The 14,615-nt window shown below is 34.8% G+C and overlaps 2 protein-coding genes and 6 non-coding genes across 8 annotated transcripts; 7 read left to right on the top strand and 1 right to left on the bottom strand.

The window, feature by feature from the left end:
* Positions 1-1,485: 1,485 nt before the first annotated feature.
* Positions 1,486-5,280, top strand: LOC115982350 (60S ribosomal protein L17-2). Its single transcript, XM_031104925.1, has 7 exons — positions 1,486-1,605; positions 1,728-1,764; positions 1,916-1,956; positions 4,239-4,469; positions 4,551-4,653; positions 4,739-4,806; positions 4,929-5,280. The coding sequence occupies exons 1-7, from the start codon at positions 1,603-1,605 to the stop codon at positions 4,995-4,997; spliced, it is 552 nt and encodes a 183-aa protein (XP_030960785.1). The 5' UTR covers positions 1,486-1,602; the 3' UTR covers positions 4,998-5,280.
* Positions 2,441-2,570, top strand: LOC115983040. Its single transcript, XR_004089845.1, has one exon. It is a non-coding gene; the product is annotated as a small nucleolar RNA snoR74 (small nucleolar RNA).
* LOC115983041 lies at positions 2,740-2,869 on the top strand. Its single transcript, XR_004089846.1, has one exon. It is a non-coding gene; the product is annotated as a small nucleolar RNA snoR74 (small nucleolar RNA).
* Positions 3,005-3,134, top strand: LOC115983043. Its single transcript, XR_004089848.1, has one exon. It is a non-coding gene; the product is annotated as a small nucleolar RNA snoR74 (small nucleolar RNA).
* On the top strand, positions 3,296-3,425 carry LOC115983042. Its single transcript, XR_004089847.1, has one exon. It is a non-coding gene; the product is annotated as a small nucleolar RNA snoR74 (small nucleolar RNA).
* LOC115983044 lies at positions 3,944-4,072 on the top strand. The gene has a single exon (XR_004089849.1). It is a non-coding gene; the product is annotated as a small nucleolar RNA snoR74 (small nucleolar RNA).
* Positions 5,281-8,829: 3,549 nt separating the features above from the next.
* LOC115983077 lies at positions 8,830-8,980 on the top strand. The gene has a single exon (XR_004089879.1). It is a non-coding gene; the product is annotated as a U4 spliceosomal RNA (small nuclear RNA).
* LOC115981066 lies at positions 8,845-12,628 on the bottom strand. The gene is made up of 2 exons (XM_031103252.1): positions 12,600-12,628; positions 8,845-8,988 (listed from the first exon to the last, which is right to left on the bottom strand). The coding sequence occupies exons 1-2, from the start codon at positions 12,626-12,628 to the stop codon at positions 8,883-8,885; spliced, it is 135 nt and encodes a 44-aa protein (XP_030959112.1). The 3' UTR covers positions 8,845-8,882.
* Positions 12,629-14,615: the final 1,987 nt, after the last annotated feature.

The following is a 14,615-nucleotide window of genomic DNA, read 5'->3' on the forward strand; positions in this document are numbered from 1 at the left end:
TGACTCTCTCTTTCTAAGTGCCTCCCTTAGGTGCTTCCCCCTTTACATCCATGGCTACCTCCTTCTTTTATAGCAAACAAATTCAATAGGATTTCTCCTTTTTACCCCTAAGGTTTCACCAACTATTTTTGGCTTGTTGTAGGCATTCCTTTAGTATGCCCACCAACCCATTGGTTACCCGGCCACTACCTTTGCTCAGAATACATTTGCTGCATCACTACTCATTTCGTGACAAAATTCTCTTTTGTTTGTTCTAGCTGTATACCTCTACCTCTAGGTTCAAATGGATAAAGATCGGGCTACCTCATTACCTAGTTCTATGGTATGCATCAAATAGTCTCAACCATCTACTACTTCTTTTGGGTAAGATACCATCCCGACAGAGTATATCTCCAAAAGAAGTTATGGCTGAAAACCAAATATAAACCCCTTTTCCCCCCGCCACCAAACCACACCCTCTAAATCTCCTTGACCGTGGGCCCTCCTCCTATATTGGCTGAGTACATGTTAGTGATGCTCCAGCCCTTGTGTGCTTGCTTCACTATCTTCTGTTTTTGTCTTCTTTCGTTCCCACGCCGTTTCCGCCGTAGCAAATTAGCTTTGTTTTGTTTTGCTGCATGTCTTTGTCTTATTTCTTCATGTGTTTCCTGCTATGTTTGTCATTTCTTTTAGTTTGGCTTTTCTTTTCTTCACGCGTTTCCTGCTACTGACACTTCATGCTATTCCTTGTTTCTTTTCATCATGCTTTTTTATATTAGTTTTCACACCTATCCTTTTATACAAAAGGATTTGGACCTTTGTGGGCCAAATAATGTTGGCTGGATCAAAAGGTTCTTGGGCCCAATTCGTCTTTATATGCTAAAGTCATTCTACTAAAGAACTGTATTCTGCGGCAAAGTTGTATTCTAATGCAGATCGCTTTCCCTTACATTTCTTTCTTTGGACCTCTCTTGCTCTTTGGTCTTCTTGATGGGCCTTTGGGCCTTGCTTTTCATTGGGTTTTCCTCCGTATGGGCCTTTGGGTACGGATTTACAAAAAATGGACATCAACAAATAGCAATTGGGGTTTGCACCCCCAATACTAGTGCTCTTATAAGTTTTTTTTTTTTTTTTTTTTTTTTTTTAATAATATGGCCATGATCTATCATTACGTGCAACTATCTCCACTCTAGAAAGAAAGAAAAAAAAAATACGCCAATAAATACTTGAAAATAGGCTTTCCACATATCACAGGTTTCGTTCAAAACAATGATTTTTATCAGCTGTAGCAAAGAAGAGGAAAGAAACTTTATATGAATAAAGAAAGGGTCCTCATTGAAAGAAAAAGCACGGTTAAGACCAATTAAGTGAGCTTTTGGTCCGAAACAATATTCGGTAGGTGCGAAAACTTTAGGCCCAGATAGTTAGTCACATATGGGCCCAAATAAAGGCCCAAATAAAGGCCACCACGGCATTAGGTTTTAGGAGGAGGACTAGGGTTTCATATTTCAACCCTCTATAATAAGACTCTTAACGCCTCCTCTTTCTTTCTCTTCCTCTGCAAGAGCTAACCCATCTAAACAATTCCAAGAGCTTCACTCAGAGGCGCACAGATCAGCCGCCATGGTATCCAATACGTTTTTCCTTTTCTCAAATCTCTTTTCCTCAAATGCTACAAATTTTTCTCTTTCTCTCAATCTCTTCTAAACTTAACAAAAATCTCATTGTTTTTTTTTTGTTTTTTTCAGGTGAAGTACTCCAGAGAACCCGACAATCCCACCAAATGTAAGTTCGACATTTTCATTTTACACTTCTCAGTTTCTTAAGCTTTTTCATTTCCTGTCTTTTTTATTTATTGACAAAACCATTTTTTATTTTTGTTTCACCGTTTGTTGTTTGGATCTGATTGCCTGATTTATGTTTAAATTTATTGCAGCCTGCAAGGCCAGGGGTTCAGACCTTAGGGTTCATTTCAAGGTACTATAATCTGTTACTGCCTCATCTTCAATTTTTGGTTCGTTAGTATTAATATTAAGTGTTTATTTATGAGGGAAACATAAATCTATGTTGTTTTATAGTGTTTGGTTTTCTTGGAGAGATAGAAGGAACATGTTTCACACGCATATAATCTGAGAAAATGCCACTTGAATGTTATAACATAGTAGGTATTCAAGAATCTGTATATGAAATTTCAATGAATTTGAAAGAAAATGTATTGGGAAGTAATGTCTAAATGCTCAGAATATCATCGTCGATAGTGTAAATTGTTGATAATAACCAGCTAATAGCTAATGTAAATGAACCAATTAATTTGTGTATTGAATTACAAATCATGATCTTAGTGAGAGTAGTGGCTTTATTGAGTTTGATGTAAGGTTGTTTTAGAGTATGCTAAACATTGTTGAAATTGCTTTTTTGTTTGATGTCTTTTACATTTTCTTTGGTTGTCGGGTAACCTGATTAAAAAGCAGGGGTCTGTTGCCTATGTGAACAGGCCTCTCGTAAATGTCAGGGAAATCAAGTTTCATCGTTATTGGGTGAACCTCCGTTTGTTGTTTGTGGCTGAAGGTTCAGTAAATGATGGAACATTTTCTATATTTGGCTCTTGAACCTATTTTAGGATTTTGAGCTTGAATGCATATGTTAGGTTTCATTTTTAAATTTGATTTTAGAATTTGATGAGAATATTGAATATTGAGTGAAAATATGTTGACAATGTGACTTATTGCTGGTTCGTGTCTTTGGTTGCTATACCTGATTAAAAAAGCAGGGACCTGTTGCCTATGTGAATAGGCCTCTCGTAAATGTCAGGGAAATTAAGTTTCATTGTTATTGGGTGAACCTCTGTTTGTTGTTTGTGACTGAAGGTTCAGTAAATGATGTAACATTTACTATATTTGGTTCTTGAAGCTATTTTAGGATTTTAAGTTTGATGCATATGCTAGGCTAGACAAGAATATTGAGTGAAAATATGTTGCCTATCCAAATTATCCCCAGTGAGTGTCTTTGGTTGCTATACCTGATTAAAAAAGCAGGGATCTGTTGCCTGTGTGAACGGGGCTCTTGTAAATGTCAGGGAAATCAAGCTTCATTGTTATTGGGTGAACCTCTGTTTGTTGTTTGTGATTGAAGGTTCAGTAAATGATGGAATATTTACTATATTTGGTTCTTGAAGCTATTTTAAGATTTTGAGCTTGAATTTGTATACTAGGTGTCATTTTTAGATTTGATTTTTGAACTGTATGAGAATATTGAGTGAAGATCTGTTGCCTATGCAACTGTCTCCAATGAGTGTCTTTGGTTGCTCCACCTGATTAAAAAAGCAGGGACCTGTTGCCTGTGTGAACGGGCCTCTCGTAAATGTCAGGGATATCGAGTTTCATTGTTATTGGGTGAACCTCTGTTTGTTTGTTGTGACCGAAGGTTCAGTAAATGATGAAACATTTATTATATTACATTAGTTTTATAAGTCTTTAATCCTATCAATTGGTATAAAGTGATTGTCTGGGAAATCAGTTGCACTTTCCTTAAGTGAGCCTCAGTTTCCACGTGTGACTAAAGTTTCAGTAATTGATGCAACATCTGAAGGATCTGGTTAGGTTTGTATTGATTTCTGTGGTGAGCTTGTTCGGGAGAGTTGAGGGATACTTGTCTTGCTATGAAATTGCTTGTTAAGAAATAATTTGGAATTGTCCCTCTTTATGAATTATTAATTGGGGTTACTGTGTCATTCATTAAAAAAAACTGGTTAACTAGTAAGTTTAGCACTTAGTTTTGGTACTTTAGGGTTCTCTTTGGCACACTTTTTTTTCCCTATTTTTGAAAAATGAAATCAAGGTGGTGAGGATTTGAAGGTTCTGGGCTTTATGCCTCGTGTCTCTGCATTGCTCTGATTTTGCTTCTTTTTGGACGTATTTGATGAAGTATATATTGATATTTCCTTTGTTCTTTCTGGAACCTGATTAAAAAAGCAGTGCCCTTTTGCCTTTTGTGAAGAGGGTTCTCGTAAATTTCAGGAAAATTAGTTGCATTGTTATTGGGTGAACCTATGTAGTTTTTGGTTGCTGATGGTTCAGTAAATGATGCTACATATATTTTGAAAATTTGCTATTAGCTCTGCTGTATACAGTTAATGTTGCAATGATGTTTGGTCCTTTTTTTAAGCTTAATTGAATATATTATTTTTATCTTTCTCATGTATCTGCTCATTTATCATGGTGCTTATCTTAAAAGAGTTTGTCTATTTAATGTCCTTGCAGAACACTAGAGAGACAGCATTTGCCATCAGGAAGTTGCCATTGGTCAAGGCCAAGAGGTATTTGGAGGATGTTCTGGCCCACAAACAGGCCATCCCCTTTAGACGCTTCTGTCGTGGTGTTGGACGTACTGCTCAGGCAAAGAACAGGCACTCTAATGGACAAGGACGCTGGCCTGTTAAGTCTGCTAAATTCATCCTAGATTTGCTCAAGAATGCAGAGAGTAATGCTGAAGTAAGTTTCTTCTGGTTATTTGCTTGTATTGTCTTGGTAATCCTTACTGTTATCTTATAGTTTTGTTTTTAAATCTTCCAGGTGAAGGGTTTGGATGTTGATTCACTCTTCGTCTCTCATATTCAAGTGAACCAAGCACAGAAGCAACGGCGTCGTACCTACCGTGCTCATGGAAGAATCAACCGTATGTTATAAATGCATTCAACTTTGTTTTCTGGCTTATCTACTTCTATCTTGATAATTGAGTTAGGATCTTTTTTCTTTGACAGCCTACATGTCGTCTCCTTGCCACATTGAGCTGGTTTTGTCCGAGAAGGAAGAACCTGTGAAGAAAGAGGTAATTCATCCTTACTGTATCAAGTTTAATGTCAAAAAAGTAATGATGTGCTGTCGTAGTATTGGAATTATTGAGTTCGTTACTAGTCGTACTTGCTTATTTACCTTTGGTTTGTTTTGCAGCCCGAGTCCCAGTTGACAACTAGCAAATCAAAGAAGTCTCATGCTTTACGTAGTGGTGCTTCGTCTTGAGTGGCTGGTGTTGTAGAACTGATAATTGAATGGCCGTCTCGAGTTTCTTGCTGCTGCCCTTTTGCCTGTCAATGGGGATTTTTATTGCTTGTCGTATAGAATGAGCTGTTATTTAGATTATTTGGACGGCTTGTTGTTTTTTTCAAACTATATTTAGTCTTAAGTGAAATTTTTCTTGAAGATTTTGTGATTGGAAGCCTAAGAATGCAGGAGTTTATATACATTGTTATTTTTATTAGATGCATTTAATCCATGGCCATCGTTGCAATTTTTGGTTGTTTAGTGGTCAAATTTCGTTAATTTGTTGTACTTATCTTTATTTGCCCTATGTGTTTTACCACAGCTGGTTCATCGTACCATTTCATCAAATATTTATAAAGGATTCTTGGGGAACAACTTGACGTGTTAATTTACCCATAAAATTAATTTGCATAATACAAAATAAAATAACAATAACGACATAAAAGGCTATGTGTTGTTTTATATGAATAAAAATAAATTACTTAATAAAACAAAAATGAAAATAAAAAAGTTTTGTAAAAAAAGTTGAAGTTATTATTTGATTTATTTTTATGTTTTATGTTTTATCTATGTTATTATTTAAGGGGTTTTTCTTGTTTGGGTTTTTTATTTTTTTGTTCAAAAATGTCTCTGCATCTTTATATATAAATAAAGACAAAATTAATGGACAATCTAGTAAAAATACAATTTTAATTTTACTAAAATATTGTTTAAAAAATAATGTTATTCTTTTGTTGATTTTTAAATTATTTTATTTATTTATAAATTAGATTTTCAAAATGAAAATTATATATATATATAATTAAAACACAAGTTTAAAAAAAAGATCTCATTACACGTGCAAAGTGTGTATGGTATAAAACTAGTTCTCAATAATTGTTTTGGAGTATCAGGCTAGCTGTATTTCCAAGGAACAATAATTAGGTATCTAAATTCTAAAAACCCCCCATAGATCAAGCTTGGGTCGTCTTCCTTTATTTCAGAGACTTTTGATGGCAACACTGTCCATCACATTCTACAAAACCCTACCTACCCAATAATCCAACCCAGCCAACAGAGTCCCTTTAAACTCCTCTTACGCTCCTCTCTGTCTCTCTGTCTCTCTCTCTCTCAACTTCTCTTTTAAGTTTGGATGCTACCTCATAACTCCTCTTAAATTCTTCAAATTCATTCATACTCCTTGATCACTACTTCTCTCAAATCCATTTAACACCAAGAACCAGCTTTCTCTCAAATCACATAAATCCTTAGATCTTCCCTAACTTCCCCTCTGCTTGCCTAATCCTCATTAATCCTTACAATTCCTCAGCCATAGCTTATTATACATGGAACTTTCATATACAAGATCTTCTTCAGCTTCAATCATGTAGTCACTATGAGTTGCTTTTCTCTTCAACTTGTTCATTGAGATTTAACTAGTTTATAATAGTGTTGAGAGAAACAAAGAGAAGAGAATAGAGACAAATGAACAAAAAAGAGTATGTGAGAGAAACAAAGAGAAGAGAATAGAGACAAATGAACAAAAAAGAGTATGTGAAAACTAAAGATAAATCAACGGTAAGTAGAGGGAGTTTTCTCTCTCCTTAAATTAAATAATATACTTTTATTGTACAATTCAGTGAGTCATCACTTAAAAAAAAAAAAAAAAAACACATACACATATCAAATACAATTATGTTTTTTCACTCTTGAAAATATGTTATTAGAAACATGATACCAAACACATATTTCTTATTATGAATACCTACACATGTTTTTACAATATTTTTTAAATACAGTTTTCACATCATTTTGAATATCGATATTTAAACACCACTATGGAAAATTGCATTACCCTCACCAAGGAGGCCTTGAATAGGAGATGGCCTTAAGGTGATCTTAGCTGTGCACTTTGCAATCACCACACTTGAGCATCTCATTATTACATTGCTCATACACTCTCGCCACATGTTATTTCACAGCTTGGCCCATCAACCTTTCAAAGTTAGGATATATGAATACAAATGATATTGTGAAATGCTTGATATATCCATCTAGATCTTTGAAAATACCAGACAAGGAAAGACAAATTTTCACATTGTTTGCCTCTATTCTTATAAACAATATCTAGAGTGTTCGAAACCAATTTTTTAATTTTTTTTTCCAAATACCTCTTCAAACTCTAAACATACATCTTAGGCAATCAATAAATCCTACTACGAGCACCTGGCAGCTTGGTTTGCAATGAAGTTCGTACCCTGGCTTCCTCTTGGATCCCTCCTCCTCTTGGCTGGATGAAGATTAACTTTGATATCGCTATTAGACTTGGTTTCTCCATAGCTGCCGCAGTCTTCGCTTAATCATCCTTGTTGCCTCCCTCTGATTCCTAGATTGGTGAAGTTCATGCAGCACTTTTGGCTCTCAAGTTAGCAGTTCATCATCAATTGTCTTTTTGTATTATTTGAAGGTGATTCTAAACCTGTGATTGAGGCTCTCCAACAACCCTCACCTCCAAATTTTCTTATTCCTTTCAAGCCTACTGTTTGGGCTTCCATTAGTTCCCAATCCTGTTGGGATTTTTGTTATTGTATCCAAACTTATTAATTATTTGGCCCACAATATTACCAGTTGGGCTACTCATTATAAATGGGATGGACCTATAAACATCTCTTCTCTTCCTGATTAGGTCACTTTCTCGAGTTCTAATTTCTTGAATTCTAAAAATAGAGCTAGATATATCATTTACCTATAATAATAATTTTTAAAAAAAATTAATATTCTAGTATTGTGTCATTGAACAGTTTTTTATCTTTTTAAAATTTTGGGCAATTCTTACATGGTTCCGAAGTACTACTCCAAAACCATATATCTTACATGGTTCCGGAGCACTACTCCAAAACTATATAAGTTTTTTCTTAAAGTCTGTGTGATGATTGCTCTATTCAATATCGAAACATTTATCTTCGTAATTCATGTATTTTTTAGGTGAAATTTCTAGGAACCACGGGTGAAGGTGTGGGTAGGAGGTGCCATTGCGTAGAAAGGCAATTGGCCGCTAGCTCTTTGTAACTATTTTCCTCAACTTCCTTCTAACCAGTTCTGTGTCACGTAAAAGGACATGCTAGTTTGCCACTGGAGGATATGAATAAGAAAATTTATCCAGCAAAAGGAACAAGTGCTATTGTCAAAATAGTGGAGAAGAGAAAGGAAATACGAAGCCGAAGGATAAACAGTGAAGCAACGCCGGAGAGAGAAGGACGAGGCAGTTCAGATTTGAAAAGGAGAGAGCTTCTATAAAGCTGTGTGGGAGCCTGGGAGGTATAAGGTTCTATGGAAGAAACGCAGAAAAATGATGCTTCATACTTTTGATGTTAACAATGATTTCTTAGTTACAAAATTCTCTTCCTTATATTTCCAGCTGAAAATACCAGCTACTCCTAGCAAATGGACTTGAGACATGGTGAACCAAGCCCTTTTATTTAGATCCTTCTTCTCCTAAACATTCATTAAGGGCCATTTCATTCAAAAAAAAAAAAATCTTGGAAACAAAGGGGAAAAACGAAGAGACAAGAATACTTAAACTGAGTTAATTCAATAACCAGGAAAGCTAAAGCTAAAATCTTGATTTAGTCTGAAGCACCTGAAAAACAAGAGCCTGGGAGTAGGTTGTCTAAATTCTTAGCTTTGATGCATAAAAAGTAAAACACGTGGCTGAATGTGAAAGCGCCTAAAAGTAATAGTGATGCAAGAAGGTCCTCCCACATCGATAGCGGAAAGAAGAGCGCGAGGCCTACTTGACTATAAAAAGAGAGGGAGGCGGAAAGAGAACGTCATCTTTGCGCTTGGGGCAATGACGCAGCTAGTGAGGTTCTAACCGAGGCGCGTCTATTGCTGGTTGAAAACTATTTCCAAACCCCCTCTTGGGCCTAGGTTCAACCTAGGCCTTCGAGAATTTCTGGAAGGGCTCCCTTTGGGGTAAAGCCCTACAATTCTAGTTCAATATTATTACTGCTTTATATGGAGTTTCATACGTATAATTGAATTTCCTAAGGCGGGAAAATAAGAACCTAATATCCAGTAAAAGTCACTAAAATGTAAAAAGGAAAATTAAAATTTTTCAATATATGAAAGAATTTTGATTAGATTAACTCTATGAGTAGATAGTGACAACTACTCAACCACCACGAGCAAAACCGGTGTACATCGGGATACATTCATAATTACATACATATTGTTACAGGATTTGTACACCATAAAGAATAACACATACATAAAATTATTATTCCTACGTGGGGAGAATAATTCATAACAAAAACCGATTCTTAAATAAAGCCCTTTATAGTTTTATATTACAAATTGCCTAGTCAAACTCATGTGCCTAAAGTGAAACCCCAACCAAAACTATACCACAAAACCAAATCAAGGCTCATTGCCCAAATCAAACTCATGCCTAGTCAAGAATGACTCCAAACCGTTAAATCATATACAATGACCAAAACCAACCAACTCTTTTTACTTTTGTTGAGTGCACTAAACGAGACAAGCGTTCAAAATTGATCATTTGTTCTTATCATATCAAATTCAATGCATTGGAATACTAGACTCAAGCTAAATTCTCTAGATAAACCCAAAATATAGCACCTTTACTCACTTCACTTTTGCCAATCATATTGAAACCCCCAACCATCAATTAAGAATCCACATGTTTAAAAAAAATTAAAAAAAAAAAATCAATTAAGAAATCACACCCAATCAACTCCAAAGTTGTCAACCAAGAAACCCAACATCCATGTCACCTTTACGATGCCACCACATCACTAAATCAAGATCACATTCAAGTTGATGTTGCTACTACCTTTCAAATCCCAAGCTGCCACCATTGGCCAAGCATCATGCCATTAACACACCTGAATTAAGCTCGACTTTCTTCCACAAAGAGGAAGCTCCTTGAAAAGTTAATCTAATTTTTCACGATTTTTTTAAAAATAAGTATGGTTAATTTAATTCAAATAATGATCAAGGTGTCTCTACTAGAGAAAGAAATGCCAAAAAAAAAATCTATAAAAATTATAATTATTTCTATACCCAATACAGTTTATGTGGGGTTCATCCTTCCAATTACATAGGTATGGACGTATGGTAATAGATCGGAGTTTTGTGGGTTTTTCGAATCAATCCAAGCCTAAGTTAGGGTTTGAGTTTTTTTTAAACCCATTAAGGGTGGGTAAAGGTTGGATTTCATACTTTAGGTATCTAAATTTTACATTTAAAATAATAAAAGAGACATATTATTAATTTATTTACACAAAACTAGATTATCAATAACAAAGGGGTATTTTGGTTTTTAATAATTTTTTGAATAGTTACAACTTATGTGATGTAAATCAATTTATAATGTTATATTTTCAGTATTTTTAGTGATTGCAACCTTATGAATTATCATGACAATTGGATAGTTATAATGTTTGATTATGTTTCAATTATATATTATATAAGTAGTGCATAGATTTAATTCAATACCCTTTCTCAAAAAAAAAAAAAAGATTTAATTCAATACTTATTTTGAATATTCAATTTTAGCTCAACTTTTTTTTTTTTTTTTGAGAAGGAATTTTAGCTCAACTTGATCTCCCCCTATTCTCCCAAAAAAATAATAATAATAATAACTTGACCCACTTTTATCTATACTACTATTTAAAGGGCTGCACCTATTTGGACTGGATTTTTTTGTGTTTCAAAATACCCCTACAGCCTATGTTTAAGTAGGGACAAAACTTGAGGATAACAAAGTAAAAATATATCTTTAACTCTCACCTAAAACATTTCCTACAAAATAAGATCACTCTCCCACTAACCCACTTCTTTAAAGCAACTATACATTTGTTATTATTTTTTTCCTTTAAAAAAAAGTTATCTTCAAATCATTTTTTTTTTTTTAACATCCTCAAGTTTATCCAAAAAAAAACTAAATAGATATATATTACAATTTATTTAAACTATTTTCTTAACTTATTTTTAAAAATTAAATTAGAAAACCTAATAAAAAAAAAAAAAAAAAAAAAAAACCGTTTCCATAAAAAATAAATAAATAAATAAATAAAAAGAGTTATCTACCCTGTTATTAAGGTTTACCCTTTAATTTTTTTTTCTTTTTTTTGTTATCTATTTCATTTTTTTTAAACCCATGTCTAACAATTCCCCTAAGTGGGTTATTTTATTTTATTTTTTTCACTCTTTTTTTCGTTACCTCTTTTTTTTTTTTCCTTTTTTTTTTCTCTTTTGAATTCAAGTTTCCCTTACTCATACTCCCTTCACGTTTTTTTTTTTTTTTCCAAATCAATTCTTCTTTATTTATTATTTTTTATAACAATTCTTCTTCTTTTTTTTAATTATAAAAGTTCTTTTTTATTTTTCATACAATAAAACTATCGCTATAACTTTTCATCCATATCCCTTAAATTTAGACACTACTACTCTCCTGTTAGTTTTCAAATTGCTAACCATGTGTAGGGGCCTTTTTTTGCATATTGTGCGTTGGGCTGGGCTGCCACCTGCGATAATGGGCCTGAATGTTTCTGAGTAAGGGAGTTGAGACCGGTCCAACTGTAACTCAACTTGGGCCGGTTTGTGCACAAACTATGCCTCGTCTGCTAGGAGTAGGCTTACGGCATGCAGAACTGTTTCAGATGAATTACGGCAAGCAGATATAATAATAATAACAAAACAGAGTACTCTGACTATTTAATAAAAAATGGCCAAGTAATCCCTACTTATAAAACATAATTACAGTCGTGATAATGTCATTTACAAAGAAAGTAAAGGAGAAAGAAAATAATATGAACTAATCAAGAATGGGCATAAAGTCAAGTTTTAAGTTTGGTTCGCAGAAGCAAAACCAAAGAGGGGAGAACGCCTCCTCTCAATGCAAATAATCTACTAAGAAAAGATCTTGCCGTGAGGATTAATGGATTTGAGAGAGTCAGACCTGAATGGTTAATGCCCAAAAGGAATCCTTGTTATGTTTTGGAAGAGAGCAGGATTTGAAGGGGAAGAGAGGGAAATTGACCTACTGGTGCATGCCCATTGTATTATCTCTCTTTTTTTCCTCAATTTCCTCTCTTCTTTCCTCTATTTTCTCTCTTATCCTTTTCTTTTCTTTCTCTTGTTTTCTTTTACTCTGCTTTCTTTTACTCCATGAATACCCTCTGTTTTTCAATCCCCTTTTCATGACACGGCAAGGGTCCTTTTATAGTGCCTGTCGTGACCAGTTTTTTACCACTTTGCCCCTTAACCGCCTTTGTCTGGTCTGGGCGTACTTGCCGACCACCAAAGGGTTCGTCTGTGTGCCACTCACCCTTGCCAGACAAAGGCAGGTTTGTTTAATTCGTCAGTCTACCATAGCACTCTTACCTGCCACGGCATAAATGCTTTCTCTCTCTTTCCCTCAAGGCATGCACCTAATGGCTCCCCCCTCAACCTTGCCTCTTTTAGGTGGTCTGTCATCACAGCATGATGTACCTCCCAAAAGGGCTTGGCCAAGAGCCGCAAAATAAGTCTTTTCCCCTCTCCCCACCACCAAACCATACCCCTTTTACCTCTTACCTCTGGCCCATGATCCCACCACGTCCCATATTGGCTAGGTACAAGCTAGTGATGTCTGGGCCTTACGCATGCTTTCCTTTCAGATATATCCAAAAATTTACCTGCTGCTCATGCGTTTGCCGTGATCTGGAGGCTCGCCGTCCGTGTTTTTTGACCTCTTATGTGGGCTTTTCTTTGTTTTCCCGCTTCATCCAAAAGCTGGACTTTGTCTGATGATGGGCCTTACATTTCTTTGGCCCACTCTTGATTTTCTTTATTTCTTGCAATGTTGTACTTTTATTCCTGCCGTAATAACTTAATCCTGCTAGGCCTCTTTTGGGCCAGCCATTTATTCCTTCTCTTAGTGGCTTGACATGGCCACTGTTTTACTTTTACTTATGGGCTCCTATGTCCCTTTGGGCTTTCCTTTGGGCATCCACGGCCCGTTTGCTTTCTTTGGGCTTCCTCGGCCCATTTGCTAATTCCACACTCCTATGGGCTTTTTACTAACTTCATTGGGCTTCCCTGACCCAATAACCTTATTCTCATCCTTGGGGGTTTATGGGTCTGCCATAAACCCCTTACTTTCTTAGTTTACATTACATTGGGCCTGCGGTGGCCCTTTCTCGCTTTTTTACCTCATACACTGCCCATGTGATGCTATTTCTTTCTTTCCAGGCTTCTTTGAGCCAACTTGCCTCTTCAAGACCCATTTGTTTATTCCTTGGGTCTATGATCCATTATTCATGCCGCTTGGGCCTAATGGTTTTTTGCTATCTATTTTGTTAATTCCTTATTGCCCTTATTATTGGGTTTTCTTTCTTTCTGCTTGGGCTCTCACAAATGGCCCTCAACACCGTGTCACCACAATTTGGTTGGATCATTTTTCTAAATAGAAACTCCCACGTAAAACACTATCTACAAAATAGGACCACACTCCCGGTACACTCACATTGATTTTCAAACTCAAATTGCTTCTTCTTCAGTTCTCTAATTCTCTCAATTCTTTTAGTCTTCTTTTCACCATTATCATCATTTTTTCTATTTGCTCTACTCAAATTTACTTCTGCTCAACGGTATGTGTATGTCAATATACTTTGGTCTTTTCTATTTTGATTTTCTAATTCATGAACAACTTCTTATTTTCTAGAAACAAATCAAATATTTGTTTCACATATTTCAACCTCACCATTAATTTCTTTCACATACTTCTTCAAGGAATGTGCACTGGGGTGCCTATCTTTAAGATTTTTGTATTTAAACTTCAAGGAACATGCACCGAGGTGTTTATCTTCAAGATTTTGGTATAACTTCAAGGAACTTGCACTAGGGTGTTGATCTTTAAGATTTTCGTGTGTTTTGTCCTCCATCTCCAACGAACTATTTGGTCTTTGAACTTGCAATGTAGTCAACAACAAAAATGTAAGTATCTTTTATGACCTCTATTTAGAACGCCTCATGCGTATTGAATTCTCTCTATTACGTTTGCTTTTATGAGTTGTCATTTAGTATTTGCTTTCCTATATTTGGTTTTCTTACTTTGTTATCATTATTCTTTCCATATCATTATCTTATCTTAAAAAAAAAAAAACACTTTCACATCACTCTTTCTTATATTCCTATTGTTTTGTTCAAATATAACTTCTTATATTCACTTTTTGAAGTCATATAACTCATATTAGCATGAAATTTTTTTGAACTTATATTAGAACTCATATTGAAAACATGAATATAAAATATTTGATTTCTATTTGGACTAAAATTTTTAAATATGAGTTCATATTTTTAAACATGAATTTTCTTATATTTCTAAAAGAGAATTTTATATTTGAACTCATATTTCTAAACGTAAATATTTCAAAGAAAAAAATATGAGTTCTACTTGAACTCAAATTACTCTCTGATATTTTTTTTTTCAACAAAATATTTAACTGAACGCTAACTTAGAGTTTAGGAAAAAAACAAAAACAAAAAAACCTTATTCTTTTATGTAATTTAGAGTTTGAAAGGGAAAAAAAAAATCTTTTAACTTCCACA

Source organism: Quercus lobata, chromosome 3 (assembly GCF_001633185.2).
Source record: "Quercus lobata isolate SW786 chromosome 3, ValleyOak3.0 Primary Assembly, whole genome shotgun sequence".
NCBI lineage: Eukaryota > Viridiplantae > Streptophyta > Magnoliopsida > Fagales > Fagaceae > Quercus > Quercus lobata.